At 43.8% G+C, this 17,664-nt stretch overlaps 1 protein-coding gene across 6 annotated transcripts in view; it reads left to right on the top strand.

Annotated features, from left to right (window-relative positions):
• The window catches only part of LOC137431529 (tropomodulin-1), a 55,512-nt gene extending 40,707 nt beyond the window's left edge, over positions 1–14,805 (top strand). For all 6 annotated transcript variants that reach the window (XM_068122939.2, XM_078782175.1, XM_068122941.2 and 3 more), the window contains 6 exons: positions 2,180–2,310; positions 2,492–2,599; positions 2,815–2,958; positions 11,681–11,825; positions 14,188–14,216; positions 14,360–14,805. In XM_068122939.2, the coding sequence (XP_067979040.2) occupies positions 2,180–2,310; positions 2,492–2,599; positions 2,815–2,958; positions 11,681–11,825; positions 14,188–14,216; positions 14,360–14,371 (569 nt within the window). In that variant the 3' untranslated portion in view covers positions 14,372–14,805. The remainder of the gene's footprint in view (positions 1–2,179; positions 2,311–2,491; positions 2,600–2,814; positions 2,959–11,680; positions 11,826–14,187; positions 14,217–14,359) is intronic.
• The last annotated feature ends 2,859 nt before the right edge of the window (positions 14,806–17,664 follow it).

Below are 17,664 nucleotides of genomic sequence, written 5' to 3'. Positions count from 1 at the left end.
CTCCTTAGGAGGGATTGATGATGAATTTGGTATTAGAGGGAATGGGAAAGACAAGACGTAGAGATGGATTTGTAAAGGTATAGAGTGTGTAAATACGGGTAAGGGCAAGGGTAGAGTAGGTGACATGGGGGGTTGACGAACGCTAGGGACGAGCTTTCTCAGTTCGCTCTCCCGCGCCCTTCATGTCTGCATTATCTTGTTTTGATGTGTACCCTTGCACCCCTGCCCGCTGATCTGCTTGTCCTTCCTTCCCCACTCACGGACCCTTGTTATTTTGTGCCCGAGGGAAAGTGTGCAGGTGCTGCAGTTGTGCGCCTGCACCCTTGCTGCCTGCCTGCCTGCACTGGTACACCACTTATGGACCACACGTTCTGTGGCCTGGCACCACCATATGGACCACACGTTCTGTGGCCTGGCGTCTCTGCTGGGACCGACCATGGTTGCCCGCGGTATCTGGTTGCGGACCACTGTTTTCAAAGTGGCCTCCATGCCATGCAGGTGGACCACCTGAGTTGGCCTGCTGGCCAGAAATAATAAAAAGCAGACACGGTTTGTGCCCTTTCTTATTATAAATAACATCAAGAAGAAGATCAAGACAGCCAGAAGCATCGGCCCAGCAGACAAGCAAGAAGAAGACACCATTTATTATGTTAAAATGTGTTTGGTGCATTTTCATGCTTGGTGCTTTTTCTGCATTTTTTGTATTTTGGTGCTTGGATGGTGCTTTTCGTGCCTTTTGTTTATTGGTGCATGTGGGTATGGTGTATCGGTGCAGTGCAGTGCAGTGATTTTTCCTCTTCTCAAAACATCTTTTTCTTGTTTCCCACAAAAGACAGGTCCTGGGTGACAGTTTGTAAATAACTAGTGTGCTGTAAATAATGCTCCCCACCGGCTAAATGTGTAGTTTCGAAATAATTCCGCAATTTGGTTAGTCTGTGGGCATGAGTCCGTTAGATAGGATGCAACGCAGCAGGCGGGACATATTTAGTGTTAAAACTGTCGCACTCAGGGTGAGGTTAAAAGTAGAGGGTAACCCACACCTAAGTGTCACACTAAGTTAAAAGTTGGCCCTTTCGTTATGGGCCTGGAGGAGAGGAGGGTGCAGTGTTGCGGTTTTAAAACCCTCACTTGCAAATAATACTTGTAAATATTCCATTATTAAAAGGTTAAAGGTCGCACCCTTAATTAGTCCATATGCAACACGTAGGCCACCATAGGAACTTTAGTTATTTCATTAGTATGTGTTTTAGATAAGGCCGTGTTCCCAATAGTTGAATCTGCATTGCATTAATCAAATAAGATAGGCCCCATTCGCTCATTTTCCAATCGCTCTCTCCAAACGGCACCGTTACGCGCCCCTACAGACGGTGCCTTGTCCCTCCCAATTCTATCACACGCCTTTTGTTAGCAGCGTTCGCTGCCTCGCTGAGCTTCCGCCCAAGCAACGCCATTAACCATGCGGTTGGCCCGAGGAAAAAGGCGGCGGAACAACAAGAGCAAGGCGTGGCCCTGTCAACTCGCCGTCAAGGGCGGAGCCGGTAAGCCCTTACCAGCCAACCTGGGCTGAGGTGATCTCGCTGGCGGGCGTGGTTTCCAAGCGCGCGCATTGATCTTGAAGCGCGTTATATAAGCGCCAGCGCCAGCCTTTTCACAGAGTCGACTTGGGTTGGAGACGGCGCTTGGTGGGGTCTGGCTGAGATGGACTGCTTGTGGGAGGTCTGCTGGGAGCATCGGCTGCTGAGAGACGAAGCCGCGCAAAGCCCCTGTACGAACTTGCGAGAGAGAGAGCGTTGCTCGATAAACGTATTACGTACGCAGCATCCCATAAAGCATGCACTTTAAAATCACTGGCTGCCCGGAACAACCGCCGCTCATGGGCCCCAGACATTATTTGCGGGGTCTGGAAGGATTACGGGAGATTCCAAACCCATTGGGTCAGATGTACCCAATCCCACCACTCTGAGGTCACATGGTGGGTCGTTTCAATTTCCCGACCATTGGTGACGCGAGGCTGCTCTGAATCGGCAATTGCAAAATAATAAATAAATGCTTTTCCAGGTCCAAAGCTATTTCCTGAGGTGAAAGGTTAAATTTTGATTATATTGTCTCCTTCTATTGCCAAATGTACTATTTTATTTCTGACTAAGCTATGACACCAATAATAAACATTTGCCTGTAGGTGTTGTGAAACCAGACCAGTACAAGGCAGTTCCAGACGAACCGCCAAACCCTACCAACCTGGAAGAGACCTTGGAAAGGATCAAGAAAAATGATTCGGCACTGGAGGACGTGAATCTCAATAACATCCTGGTGATCATTCGCAGTGGGAGAAGCTGTACAACACAATCATCTACATTTGGCAACTGTTGTATTACAGTTATTTTTTTTAACGTTTCTCACTGAATGTCTGATTTGATTTTAGTAAGAATTGTCACCATTGAAATTGTTGAACATCAATATGTATCACCCAACAAAAATGCATGGTCCTCAGGATATTTCCACCTCCATGATGAAGGAATTTGCCGAAGCTTTGACGAGCAATACACATGTGAAAAGCTTCAGCATTGTTGGCACGAGATGCAACGAGGCCATGGCTTATGTGAGTCAAAGTTGTTACTGATCCTTGTTTGGCCCATCACACTTTATTCGACTTGTCCTTTGAGTATATTTTTCAATTTCAACTCTTCCTCTTCCTCCATTTTCCTTGACATTATTTATCTAGATATGATGTATATATTAGATATAATCATGTCTCCAGTGAACTATAAACATGTCATTTGAAAAGCAATTTCTCAACTTATTCTGGGCACACAGGCTTTGGCAGAAATGTTGAAGATTAATCGAACCTTGAAAATCCTCAACATAGAGTCAAACTTGATCTCCGGACGTGGCATCCTGGCCGTGCTGCTTGCGGTCATGAACAACGATAGTATCATGGAGTTGCGTGTCGACAACCAGGTAAGGGATTGGGACGCAGGTATTACAAGCGCTCGTGACACTTATTATGACTGTGTACTGTTAGAAGGACAAAGCATCTATCTATAATTCCAGTAATCTCTGTGTGTATGTTTGTTTGTTTGTTTATTTGTCTGTGACCGCTGTTTCTCGACAACTACCGGTCCGATATACTTGAAACTTGCCAGGTATATTGCTGGGGACCCGAGGATGTGCCTTTTCAAGGTTTCATATTAATCGGACAATTACTTACCGAGCTATGTCCAAAAAACGATTCAACCAATCAGAGAGCAGCGAGCTATCGCGTGTGCCGAACGTGGCGAACACACTCTGCCTCGGATGGCACATTTGAGAGCGTATTCATTTATTTCCCGTCGGCAAACTATGTTGCCGTTAAACTATGTTTTAAAACTAATTAAAACTAATTTGCGATTCATCGTAACTGCGATTTGCGACCTTCCGGACAGTGAGGACTGCACTTCCGGCATCCAATCACAGAACGCGTTATTGCGTAGGCGTGGCCGATGTGAGAGCGAGCTGATGCTGAGCCCAGCGCGTGCGCCATTACGGTACGTAATTCGATTTCTTCCGGAGAAAATAATAATTTCTCGATTTCTTATGCGCATTATTTCTCCCAATTCAGTCAGAGCGAAGGGCGGAAGCGAAGAGCGTTGTTTTTTTTGTTTACGGGCGTACGGGCGGGGTAGAGCGTACGGGTAGCGTTTTTTTTTTTTTTTGGCACATTTGAGAGCGTATTCATTTATTTCACGTTGGCAAACTATGTTGCCGCTATGTTGGCGTTAAACTATGTTTTAAAACTAATTAAAACTAATTTGCGATTCTTTCGCTTTCCTGCGCATTTGTGCACGCTATGGCGATTTCTTTACCAAACTCCGCTAGCCGTTAGCTTTGGACCAAACCATTTCATGTAAATAGAGGGGGGGGGGGGATTGTCACCGTACTCGCAAGCCGTTAGCTTTGGACCAAACCATTGCATGTAAATAGAGGGGGGGGGGGGGATATACTTTTAGATATATATATAGGGCATGCCCTATGTCCAAAAAACGATTCAACCAATCAGAGAGCAGCGAGCTATCACGTGTGCCGAACGTGGCGAACAGACTCTGCCTCGGATGGCACATTTGAGAGCGTATTCATTTATTTCCCGTCGGCAAACTATGTTGCCGTTAAACTATGTTTTAAAACTAATTAAAACTACTTTGCGATTCATCGTAACTGCGATTCGTAACTGCCGTTCGCTTTGGCTTTGCGAATGGACCAAACCATTTCATGTAAATAGAGGGGGGGGGATTGTCACCGTACTCGCAAGCCGTTCGCTTTGGACCAAACCATTTCATGTAAATAGAGGGGGGGGGATATAATTTTAGATATAGATATAGTACGGGCATGCCCTAGTATTAATAAAGAGGTGACATTTCAAAAGAGGCCCAAGCTACCTTGAAGATTTCATGACAAATGCAATTAGAATGGCTTTGGCCCTTGTTTGGTGGAAAATGTAAAAGGAGAGCAAATGGCAGGTTCGTTCAATTAACTGTCGCTTCTGATAAATTTCATTCCCTTGTTGAAACCTTAAATAAAGAAGAAGAAGAAGAAGAAGAAGAGGCTTTTAAAGCTTTGAAGAGTTTTACAGTGCAGTTGATCATGACTATATCCTGGCTAATATTGAAAGTTAAATTTCAATTCACTCTTTTTCTTTACATCTTTACAAGGCTGGACTATTATTTTTTTTTGTATACAGGATCGAGGCTCGTGAAAGAGCTAACATTTATCGCACAAAAAAATCAAACAGACACACAAAATATATAATAAGGGGAGCGGTAGACAAGGTGGGGATAGAAGGGGAAGCACACAAACACAACATTTGAGAGCAGGGACATCGGGAGATCTGTGGGAGGGAGAGGGCTTGGGGGGAGGAAGCGTGGGAAGGGGGGGGTGGGGGTGGGAGAAGTATAAAACACAAGGACACTGCAAGGACTTCCAGGAAAGAAGTTGGGATTTCAAAAAAGTGGATCTGGGGTGAATTAACGGGGGTAGAAAAGATCAAGGTTTTGGATGGGGGACGAAAAGAGATGGTGGTGAACAGCTGTTTTAAAGACCTGGAGGGTGGAGTGGGATTGAAGAGAGTGAGGGAGTTTGTTCCAGAGGCGGGAGAAAAGAGGAATGAAGGAGTGAAGGTGAGCAGAGAGTCTTGATTTTCGCAGTTTAACCATAAGAGGGTTGCAGGCAGATCTTGTGCGACCTGTAGAAATATTTGGGGGACAGAGCACAGATAGAGCTGGGGGAGCAAGGCCAGAGAGGAGTCGGTAGAAGACAAAAAGACCACCAACCTGCCTGCGGTGAATAAGTGAAAGGCCCTCGGAGTTAGCTTCATCGCAGGAGATTCCAATGATTCTGAAAGCTTAGGTTTCAACAGCGTGAAGCCGAGCTCGATGTGAGGCAGGAGCACCGGCTCAGAGGGGAGAACAGTATTCCATTGAGCTGCGGATGAAAGCCTAGTATGTGGTGAGGAGCTCAGGTGTGCCAAGGAAGCATTTCCCACGACGGAGGATGCCCAGTCGGTGACTGGCTTTGGAGGCCAGCTTGGAAATGTGGTTTTCCCAACAAAGATCATGGCAGATATTGAGACCCGAAAGCTTGAGAGACAGATCTTCTTGGAGAGGATTGTTCAGAAAGTGGATGGGAGGGTTGTCCAGTTGGTCTTTTCGGAGAGACATAGTAAGAGTGTGAGATTTGTCAGGATTGAAAGACATGTTCCACTTGTTTGACCAGTCTGTGATTTTGTCCAGGTCTGCAGAGAGTGAGGAGGCTGCAGACTGCCGATCTGAGGGATGAGGTATGGAGCGGCAGAGAGTGGAGTCATCAGCAAAGAGATAGAGAGGATTTTCAAGAGAGTCAGAGAGATCATTGATGAAGACCAGAAAAAGCACAGCGCCCCGAACACTGCCGTGGGGAACTCCAGCCTGAACAGGAAAAGGAGATGAGAGAAACCCATTCAGAGCCACACGTTGACTACGACCAGAGAATAAGTCTGCAAGCTATGCGTCGAGATTTCCATGGATACCATAGGAGGAGTGTTTGGTGAGCAGAGCGGGGTGCCAGACCGCATCGAAGGCATGTGAAATGTCAAGGGAGACAGCTCTAATTTCCTGTTTTCCATTGAGGTCCTCCATCCATTGTTGAGACAGCAGAAGCAGCATGTCCAGAGTAGAGTGACCAGGTCTGAATCCAAATTGATGATCGGAGATCAAGCCGTTGGAGAAGAGGAAAGATTTCATATCCGAAGCAATGATGGATTCCATGACTTTGCTGATAATTGGGAGAAGGCTGATTGGTCTGTAGTTGCTAGGATATGTTTTTGCACCTTTTTGTGTAAAGCGGTGATGTTGGCAGATTTCCAAGCTGATGGCAGATGACCTTGAGGAAAAGAGAGGGTGAAGAGAACAGAGAGAGGGAGTGAAAGATCGGCAGAGCAGCATTTTAGGACCCGTGGGCTGATGCCGTCAGGTTCAGTTGCAGAATCGATACAAAGAAACTTTCCAGTCAGGTCCAGTTGCAAAGCAAAGAAACGTCCCAATCCCTTATTTCCCTATAATGCAAAGAAACTTTCTTATTTTTTGCTGTCAGCGTTAAAAAAATTAACAAACGGAAATCTAGGCTGCTGGAGGAGCTGAGTGACAGAGGGCAGTGGGACAATGTGGATGAGTGGCAGAAAGGAAAGTATCAGGAGGAGGGAATGGGTGGGCATCTGCGAGAGTTCAAGAGAGTAGGGGTGGGTATGGGAGAAAGGATGTTGTGACGATGAGCAGAACATTTGAAAGACTGGAGGGAGGGACACGAGGCAATAATTACAGGGAAATCGGTTCCACAAATAGAAGAATAGAGGGTTGAAGGAATGGAGGTGAGGCTTCAGCCCGTAATTGAGGAGAGTAACCAGGTGTGGGATGATGGATTGATTAAAGAGGTCAGGAGGAGTGATTATAAATGAGGTTGAGAGTCCACCATCTATCCTTTGATTGGTGAGAAAGTGACTTGGCCATCTAGTGAGAGATGCCAATGACACATGGTCGTCGTTCGGATGCAGTGCGTGGCTGTGGTTTAGTATTAGTTCTTGCACGGGCACAGTCGTGCCGCTGATGCATTGCCCCCTGTAAGTTAGAGCAAGCATTTGGAATTTGTCCATCATGCCGGCAATAGCTCACCTATTCTTTGCGAGGGACACTGAGAACTTTAATGTACGCCAACTAATGCTGGAAGACGGGACGTCCAGTTCAATGTTCACCCGAGGGACAGTGCATAATGATGTATCGCCCCACATGAGAAGCATCGGGGCGACCGTTTATATCGGGGCCGGGGCCCCAACGCAGCCGAGCAGCTCAGAGGGGAGTGCCCATACCTCTAGGCTATCCTGCCAGCCTATCAGTGACACAAAGAACCTTGCACATAATTGCTTCCAAGGGAGGGGCACCGGTCTATAGTGGGGACCCATACTCCATGATAATTTGGATGCTTCCCATTGTACTGGGTACTCATTCAGTGTTTGTTTTCAGGATTCTGTGTTGTAATATTGAAGTCTCCCCACCTCCCCCAACTGGTGAAATGAAGCTCGTTATAGCCCTCACCCCTTTATTAATTGGTAATGGATACTCGTTAAGTCCTCCATTTTTTATTTTAAGTCAAACTACGTTTTTCAGCAGAAAATCTCCTGTTTCGTTGATTTGTGTACCTTGTTACCCTCGCCAGAGGAGAGGGTATTGCATTTGAGTCCGTTTGTCTGTCTGTCTGTCTGTCTTGGCTGTCTGTTTGTCCGCACAGAAAAAAATATGATTTCCTCTGCAACCGTTGGTCCAATTGACAGGAAATTTTCACCATAGAATCGTTTAATGATAATTATGACGTCATAGGTCATGTGGTATGGGCGCCATCTTGGAAAAACCGAAAGACGTTGCACCTATATCTCCGAAAGCAACAACAACAACAGGCATTTTAAGGCCATTTTCCCTGCGAGAGCGGGGGTTAGCCTTGCGGGCCCCATGACAATCTTCTCCATTTTGCCCGATTTTCTGCATCTCCCCTTGTTAAAGCCCCTTGCCCGCATTTCTTCTTCCACCACCTTTAGCCAAGTCTTTCTCGGTCTTTCCCGTCCTCTACTTACATCTACGTTCATTTCCATCACTCTTCTCAACCAGTCACTTTCATCCTTCCTCAACACATGACCAAACCATCTCAACCTGTTCCTCTTCACAGCATCCATCACAGGCTCTATTCCCATCATCTTTCACAATTCATCATTTGTCTTCCTCTCTCTCAACTTTAAGTTAAGTTAACTTGTCTTTGGGCCTGGTGTTGGCTTAGCGGTTAGGGTGCCGGCTTGGGATCCTAGGATCCTGGGTTCGAATCCCGGTCGATCGCTGAATTAACACCAGGGAGGATTGACTCAGCCTGCCATCCGTCCGAGGTCGGAAAATTTAGTACCAGCTTGCTAGGATGAATGATCCCGGTGTGTACCCTGATTTAGAATAGGTACACGGTATCCCTGCGCATTGTAAGAGGCAACCAAGGTTTGGCGTCAGGAAGGGCATCCGGCCATAAAAACATTTCCTCAAACAGGGAACCATGATTGTCATGGTGGCCTGCAAGGCTAACCCCCACTCTAGCTGGGAAAATGGCCTTAAAAAACGATCATTCATTCATTTCATTCATTCTCTCAACGATACTCCACACATCCACCGAACCATTCGCATTTCCAGCCTTCGTTGCTGCTCGACGTTCATTACCCATGGTTCATTACCCATGTCTCGCTCCCATAAATCACAACACTTCTCACACATGCAGCATACACCTTTCCCTTCAGCTTCAACGACACTCCCCTCCTCATCAGCACGCCACCCAGTTCCCGAAACTTCTTCCATGCACATCTGACTCCAGCAACCGTTGCCGAGTCTGATCCACCTTCTCCATTCAGCATGTCTCCTAAGTAGCAAAATGTTTTCACACCTTCCCGGTTCACGCCGTCTCCAAGATCCAACTCAACATTTCCTCCATATGCAGCTCCCTCTGTGCACACCTTACACTTGAATGTAGCTGCCACACTGGTAAATGACCCTCTCAGACCACTACATTTTTGATGAACCCACTCTGCGCACATCGTGCATTGAATGGAATTCACTCCGACGCCCTTCCTGCACACAGCACACGGCCACTTCCCAGTTCTTTCCACCTCACCACATGCTTTACCACTTGCGATCACCTTCAGACCTTTTGCCTCCATACATTCGTTCCACTTGTTCATCTTCTCCTTCAGTCCATCCATACTTTCCGCAATCAACACCTGATCATCTGCATACAACAACTCCCACGGTAAACCCTCCTTTACGTTCCGAGCCAGCACCTCCATCACAGCTACAAATAGTAGTAGACTTAGTACCGACCACCTGATGCACCAAAAATATCTCCGAAAGCACTGCATAGAAAAAATTGAGACATTGCTCATTGTAAAGAACCTTCCATGGGGAATAACATATGTTAGTGATGATGTCATAGATGCCTCCATTATGACGTCATAATTTAACAAGTACAAAACTCCATCCGATCAAGTTGAAATTTCTTGAGCGTCATCTCAGGATAAATTGGTGCAGATTTTTTTTTTTAATGATTCCGTAATCGGTTACATGGTTCAGCTGCTCTATTTGTTTTAACACAAAAGCCTTAAAAACACTAAAAACATGTCCTGGCGAGGATCTGCAATCTCTGATTGCTCTTTCTTGTTTTATTTTGAGGAAATTATGGTGATAAAAGGGAATATTTTCTATCACTGCCATATTGTCCCCCTTTGTTTGTTTTCCTTTGGTATATTCTGATTGAATACTATCCCATTACCCCCCTCCTCACCTCACAACCCCACACCATCAAAGGCTGGAGTGTTTGACCGTTCTTTGCGTTGCTTCTTTATATAAATCTATAATATTTTTATTTCCTTGTATTTTTTGGAACTGGTCGGAAGTTACCAAAATTGGCCAATCTTTTAATTTCTTTTTGTATGAATACTTATTTTGTATGAGGTCTAGCTAACATTCCAATACCCAACCTGAGAAACATCCTTCAACTGACTACGTGATTTCTGGCGGCTTCTTCGGATTACACTTTTTGCTAAATGACAACATTCAATTCTGGAACGCTATTGAAATGCATGATATGAGTGTTAAAGCATCCAGTTTGACACCTTTATTGGGTATCTGTTACGTATTACCTCCCCAAACCCTGGTTACGATGCACCTCAGAGTCTGGAGCAGGAACACGGCAGAAAGATTTGCTATTTTGCGTTTTCTAATAAACCATGGTAAAACTACACCAATGCACTTGTATAACAAAACAAGTAATTGTATTAACAACTCTCACATACACAACTAGAACGCCACTCAGTAGAGCGCATACTCCCGCTGTGGGTGGCCGCTGCTGAGCCCTATCTTCCAATGGTAAAAAAATCCTTCAAAAAATTCCTGGATCCGGAATAATATCCTGAGCTTCACCAAAAACTAATCAATTCTTCCTATCCCAAGGGCAATCATCCCACCAACTTTCATCCAAATCCGTTCAGAACTTTTCCAGATATCTTGTTCATAAACACACGAACACACGAACATACGAACACACACACACACACACACACACACCCATGGATGGACATGATCGAATGCATTACTCCCTGGCGGGAGTAATAATAACACTATTAAAGAAATTACAATGAAAATGTCACTTGCATCATATGAACAATACATATGATGGTACCATCATCATTCCTCAATGCTCTCAAAGCAAGGAACTCATGATACGCCAAATGTGTGTGGAATGTAACATTCCCCAAAATCTCCACGCTGGTTGAAGGTCGAGGTCGTGCAGAACGGCAAATCAATGGGCAGGTATTGGCGCAACTGTTTATGAGGAGCTACGAGGTGAGAGGTCGATATGGGAATTGTGTCAATAGGTAAACCAACGGCAATCAACATGATGAGGTCGATACGGAAATCCAAACGGCAAAACATGATGCACCAAGTGGACAGCCTCTTCTTCTTCGAGGACAAAATGGCGTATAGGCCCGTAATGGAGGCGCTTGATTTCTCCAATGATGACTCGCACTTGGTGATAACACCTGAGACACAGGTTTAATTGCACTCGCAATATATGATGATGTCCCAGACAAGCCCTTTCCCGGGAAGCCTCGACGCGATTCACGCCTGTATCTCCATCATGGCTGTTCTCCTACTCCTCCTCATTCCGGTTCTTTGCCGCATTTTTCTTTTTTCTCCACAAACTTTGATTTTTACCTTTTACTAAAGTCATCTCCATTTCACACAAAAATCTTAACAACAATATTACCTGAAACTAAAAATCCTACAAGCGTATAATAACAACAAGGGTGGAAGTGACGGATCCGTAACATGCATAGCTATTGAAATGCATGAAATGAGCGTTAAAGCGTCCAGTTTGACACCTTTATTGGGTATCATTGATGAAATTTGGGATCCTAAACATTATGCCCAGGCAGGTGGGATTGTGTCAGTGTCCCTTAAACATTATTGAAGACATAAATTGGCTTGCGTTTAAGAATGTAACCTTGTGTGGCCTTTTTAACGTCTTATATTACATCTTTAACATCTTATATAACATCTTATAACAACTGTGTTCAAACATTGTTGTTCTTTCTCAGCATCAGCAGCTGGGAGATCGTGTAGAGATGCAGATGGCTGCGCTGCTGGAACATAATGGATCATTGCTCAAGTTTGGATACCACTTTATGCAGCAGGGCCCCAGGACACGAGCCGCCATTGCCGTGACCAAGAACAATGACATGCGTAAGATACCCTCAGCCACACCACACGTTAATTTGTCGTTATGTACGTAGTTGATATTGTTACGTTTATGGTGTCGGAGGCAGTTGGGTCCGCTCCGAGTCTGGGAAGTCGGTGGTTCAGACCCCGGCCGAGTCATACCAAAGGCTTTTAAAATGGTATGTGCTGCTTCCTTGCTTGTTGTTCAGCATTTACAAGGATAAAAGCACGAATAATCCTCATGGGTTGGCATCCATGAAAAGGAGGAAATTCTTCAGGAAATCCCCACCAAGCCATTTTTGTGACATTGCTGGTAGCTACTTGGAGTGCTCCAGGAAGTGACAGCACTTTTTCCAAGCTCAGTGGCTGTGTTTGTCTCATCTAACAGTCTTGTGTTATGGCTCGTGTGTTCGTCTGTATGTCCAAATGGGTGAAATGTGTGCTGTGTCTCTACTAAGAGCCTCAGATCTTGTACAAAAAAAAAATCCAAAAAGATTATAATGAACCACCTTTAGAGGCCATTTTCCCCCACAGAGCAGGGGTTGGCCTTTTTCGGGCACCGTGGTCCCCTTTTTGAAGCGATGTTTTGTGGCCGGATGCCCTTCCTGCCGCCAGCCCTGTTGGTCGCCTCTTGCAACAATGCCCTTCCTGCCACCAACCCTGTTGGTCGCCTCTTGCAACGCACAGGGAATTACCAGTGAACTGGTACTCAATTTGCCAACCTCTGAAGGATGAACAGGCTGAGTCAACCCCCCTGGTGTTAATTCAACGATCGACCAGGATTCGAACCCAAGATCCTTGGATCACAAGCCGGCACCCTAACCACTAAGCCAACACCAGGCCTGATAGAGGGAACAATGAAGATCCAAAAAAAAGACAATCCAAAAATCCAAAAAATAAAATCCAAATCCAAATAAATCCAAAATAGATCCAAAAAATCCAAATACCAAATCCAAAGAAATAGATCCAAAAAGATTATAATGAGCCCTTTATTTTCGTTTTCAGTTATAATCATATTTTTATGTAAATTTGTCACCGGTTATAAAATAAGACTTGTTTACATTCTGATCGCAGGGCAATGCTAAGACGTGGGGTTTGTGATTCGAAGTCAAAGACAAACGTTAAGGGGTGGATCTGCAACATATAAACCAAAGTGGAAACAAACAGTAATTGCCATATTCTTGTAGCTGCTCTCCTGTCGCACAATGCTAACAACAGAGCCAATTGCAGTTATCAGCATGTCAAGTTAGCATCTACCCTTTTTTTATACACTGATTAAATTTAGAATAGTAACAATTTAAGTAATAGGTTCAATTCCAGATCCGATGATAAACGTAGTGCAGTACAGTACAACAATCATTTAATCATTTTCCATGCTTTAATAGTTTGTTCGATGATTAAGAAGACAAACGCTACTGCAAAGCATAAATTCAGTTTCCAAAAAACCTAAATTTTGGCTTGCCGAGCATCTTCCACTTACTGTTCCATGAGGCGGGTCAAAGCAAGCCTTGCCCAGCTGAGTGTTTCCATTCCCTTTTCCTCAGCTCTGTCCTTGGATTAGAGCCTATTTTTCACTTTCACCACCGGAGCAGTGCAAAAATGCAGGGAATAATAAAAGTATTGCTTATTTTGATATTTTGGAAAATTAATTTTGGCAATCTCATCTGTATATTGATGACGGATTTCAAACGTACATCCTTGCGTCTGCATTGAACATGCTGGGATATATATCTATATATCCAGGTTAATTTCCAGAATATGGACCGTGAATAAAGGGAAAATATGCTTCTGAAGGAAACGCATTCTGAATGTTTGTTATAACCAGGGTGCCTGATACAGAGGTCTGACGGTATATTTAAACACGCAATACATAAAATGTGCACTGGAACACTTACCATTGTACACTGTCTGCAAACGATAAATATTTACGTCTTCCGAACACTACATTGTCTGTAAGCAAGGAAAAAAACACCAGACGCTTCTCTAATCTTACCTCCATAAACCTGAGAAGCAACCGCTTCCTTAGGAAACAATCGTGTCTGTGCATGATCACGTGACATGCCATTGCCTAAAGTTACGTGACCCTTTGTGAGTGGGAGCGAAGCTGCACTGGTCGACTATTGTTTCTGGATATTTTCGTTCACAGACATGTAGGGCCAGTTTTGTGGTTTTTCTTGGAATATTGGCTTTGAGTTGCATCAGTTTGCAAAGTTTCAGCTTTATCATATACCCAGAAAGTACTAAACATTTATATGAGTGAGTGACTGAGTCAGTCGTCAAAAAGGTTAGAAAGAGGTTTATGTTAGACAAATGTGTGTGTGACACATTTAGAGAGTGCAAACCTATGCGTAAAACAATCGTTCTCATTGCCATTCCTTTGTTTCAGTTCGTCGCAAGCGTGTCGAGGGGCCCAAGGTACGTGCCTCTCGCTGCTTATGTGGCGGATAATGGTGATCACCTCATCGTTTAAAGCCAAAGATAAATCCGGAAGGAAAATTTGAGTTGCATTGATCACTCATTCTAAATGTTAATGCTGCCACTTGCTCTTGCACCACCAGAAATCGACATAACTACCAAGAGCAACAAACAGCATTGAAGAATAATGCGTGCGGCTCCATCTCCACATTTGCGCGCATTGCAACGAGGTTCCAAGCAGTCAATTTTCATAAATATTTTCCTCCCTCCAAATACCTGTACTTTTATTTGGCCCATCTTTTTCCGAAATCTTGAGCCAAGCATTTGCACGCAGCAAGATACAATTGGTGCTCGAGGTTGTAGCTGCTGAAGTAGATTGAATCTGATGCTTTGCACCTGCTCGCTTGTTTGTCTCGAAAACGTGGTACTTTGGACCAGGCAGTGCAAGTCGCAAATCTGAACCCAAATTTGATGCATCACCGGTGTAATCGAGGCCTGTTTATTATTGTTCCATCCTATGATTGTGCAATAGTGGTTTGAAGTGTACCATTTGCAAAGTAATCTCGTAATAAATTCTCCTTTATATTTATTTGATTTTGTTTGCTCGACTTCGGCCAACTTCAACAATGATTCTTTGTAACGTTGCAGTTTCTTTTTCCAGCTGGAGCAAATTCAATTGAACCCATGTGCGGGTTCAAATCAAAGGTGTCTAAGGCAAAAACAAAAATTGGCGTACACATGTTTGGCCAAAGTGAGCTAAAATTTCCTGGCAAGGACATCTGGTCATTCACTGTCGGACTCCAGGACTGAGTGATATTTATGAAACGCAGATCGAGAAGAAAATATTTGCAAATTTGCCAAACTGTTTAAAGTTTTTTAAAATGGTTCTTGCTTGACTGCCTTGAGAGGCAATCTACAAATGGAATTACGTCTACGTAATATATAGATTTTTCTGTTTATGACCCTACTTGGCATGATGACAGTCAAAACATTACTTAACTCCTTGAATGTTCACATTGTTTCTAAAGCTTTGGTTGGAATTGATAGTATTTTCCTGTCCTTATGAATCTCATAACGTCAAAGGAAGTCAAAACTTCAGGGTCAAACCTCCATTATTACATCCCTCTGCCATTCCATTCCAGCTAGGATACAGTGGTGGCTTGTTGGTGAAGACACTGGATTGGAATCCCAGAGGTTTTGGATTAAAATCCAGCTAAAAAGCCAATATTTAGGATTTGGATTCTTAATGTCTGGGCGAGGAGGCAGGTGGGTGTTGAGTTGGTTTCAGGAGAACTGTCATGCCACGACTGGATTGTTGGTATAAACCCAGCTGGCTCATGAACAACTTTCATAATGGCACTGCCTGCCCCATGTGATGTTAGTCCCTTCACTATATGGTTGACTCTTATGCCCCTCACTTGTTGCAGGAGGTCATTCCGAATGACTATGTGTGACCCTTCTCTTGTACTTGTAACGCATTTAAGAAAGAATTCATTCATCCATCCAACAGAGTCCCAAGCTCCTTCATGGAGTGCAACAAGGCACGCACGAGTTGGGAACGCCACTTTGGCTGACGCTACTCCATCGCAGGGAACTGTAACTCGACTGGAATTTCGAATTTGGCTTTTCGAAAGGCACCATCGCACATGTGCGGCAAAGTTTAGTTGAAGTGGCTGGGGGGGATGGGGATTTGAGCAAGGTCGTGTTAGTTTTTTTTGTGTAAACAGAGGTTTAAATCTTCTAACTATTAAAGTATTAGAGCAAACCTTATGCAGTACTTGCTCACATATCCACCATTTGTTGTCTGTACAGCTTCTCTACTCCTGCAGTTTATGTCCAGTTTTTGGTTGAGTAACACCTGCATGTCCTTGTTTACATATCCATCTTCTAATGTTTCAAACCAATTTGCCTTGGGTGTGTCGTTTCCTGATACAGAGCATGTAGTTGTAATAAGTGGATTACAACATAAGCGGCATTAACAACATTAATAATGACCAGCAGTTTGTTTGTCCACCTTGATTAAAAATATTTATTCAAAAACTGACGTTTACGGTATCTATTATTTTGTTTTATTACTCCCCCGATTTAAACATTGAGCATGCCGAGCATCAATAAATAAATCGGCAACGGTACAACCATAATCAAATGTTGAGACAGGCATGAGATTTTTATTTGGTATTCACTCCATCCATCTGTCAGCTTACAATCCCCACTTTTGTGAAAATTTTATCTGAAACTGAAATCCTATATGTACATAGTTGTTTTACGTAATGTTGTGATTGTGTGCATGATGTTTTTATTTTATTTTTTGGCATGATTGTTAGTTTTTTGTGACATTGTGCGAGTTTGAGGGATTATCATTGAATAGAGCTGCTGCTTAACTGAAGACTTGTCCTGACTTCAATAGGATAAGGGATTGAGTTAAAGCAACCTAAGCAAACTCAAAATACAGCAAATGTTCTGCATAGTGTCCATATGTTATCCTCTCGTGCTCTGTTGTCCAATACAGTCACCACTTGCCACATGTGGTGAATCAGCCAGAGATGTGGGGAATTGATGGTCCACAACAGTTTTATTTTACCCCACATGCACGAATCGGAAAACAAACCAGCAGTTTAGTAGTAGGTGCCTTACATCTGGCAAATAAAATACTTTTACTTCTTCATGCAGGTGTAAGAATCAAATTGGCGCCCCTTTATATGAACTTTTTTAGAGCATTACTTGGTTCCTCCAAAGAACACGAGGGTAGTACAGCATGCACACGAGCTTTTTAAATTGTCCCTTCTTTTCTATCGTTCGACATTTTCTATAAGCTATAGAATGTTCCTTCTTTTCTATAGTTTGCCACATGGCACATACCCTTATATAAAGGGGCCTTTTCTATGCCCCTGGCATTTTTCACAAGATACATTTTAAATACAAACAAAATGCATTTGTTCATCATACAAAACTTTATTCAAGATGATGTAAAAGACTTGAAACATTTAGGTGAAAAAAATATTCAACCCAGACAGGATTTGAACCCAAAATCCCCAACTTGGGATTCTGATGCTTTATCCATTAGGCCATTGAGCCAGCATGTTAGAATTTTTTTTTTTAAGGGGTATAATGTGTGTATATATTGTCACATCCGTGGCCGATGAACACCGGCCTCAGATGAATAGCCAAATGTTGTTACTTTGAGGCGTATACCTGAACTTCGCGGGATTATCTTTCGTGTACATGGGAAGGACCCGAAGCCTTAGCTGAACAGACGGCCGCCACGGGGTTTATTCCTCGATCCACAAACACAAATACGAGACAAGCAAAATTCACATTACAAGAATGAAATGGAAAAATAAAGGATTTAATGAAAATAATTGTAAACCAATTAAAATGAAGGCTGAGGTAAAACTATAATTCCTAATTGAGGCGCCCCCACTCAGACACAATTACAGACACAGGGAAA

Source organism: Myxine glutinosa, chromosome 7 (genome assembly GCF_964187855.1).
Source record: "Myxine glutinosa chromosome 7, kmMyxGlut1.1, whole genome shotgun sequence".
Taxonomy (NCBI): domain Eukaryota; kingdom Metazoa; phylum Chordata; class Myxini; order Myxiniformes; family Myxinidae; genus Myxine; species Myxine glutinosa.
Note: the sequence above shows the minus strand (reverse complement) of the source record. Positions and strands in the feature narration are given on the sequence as shown.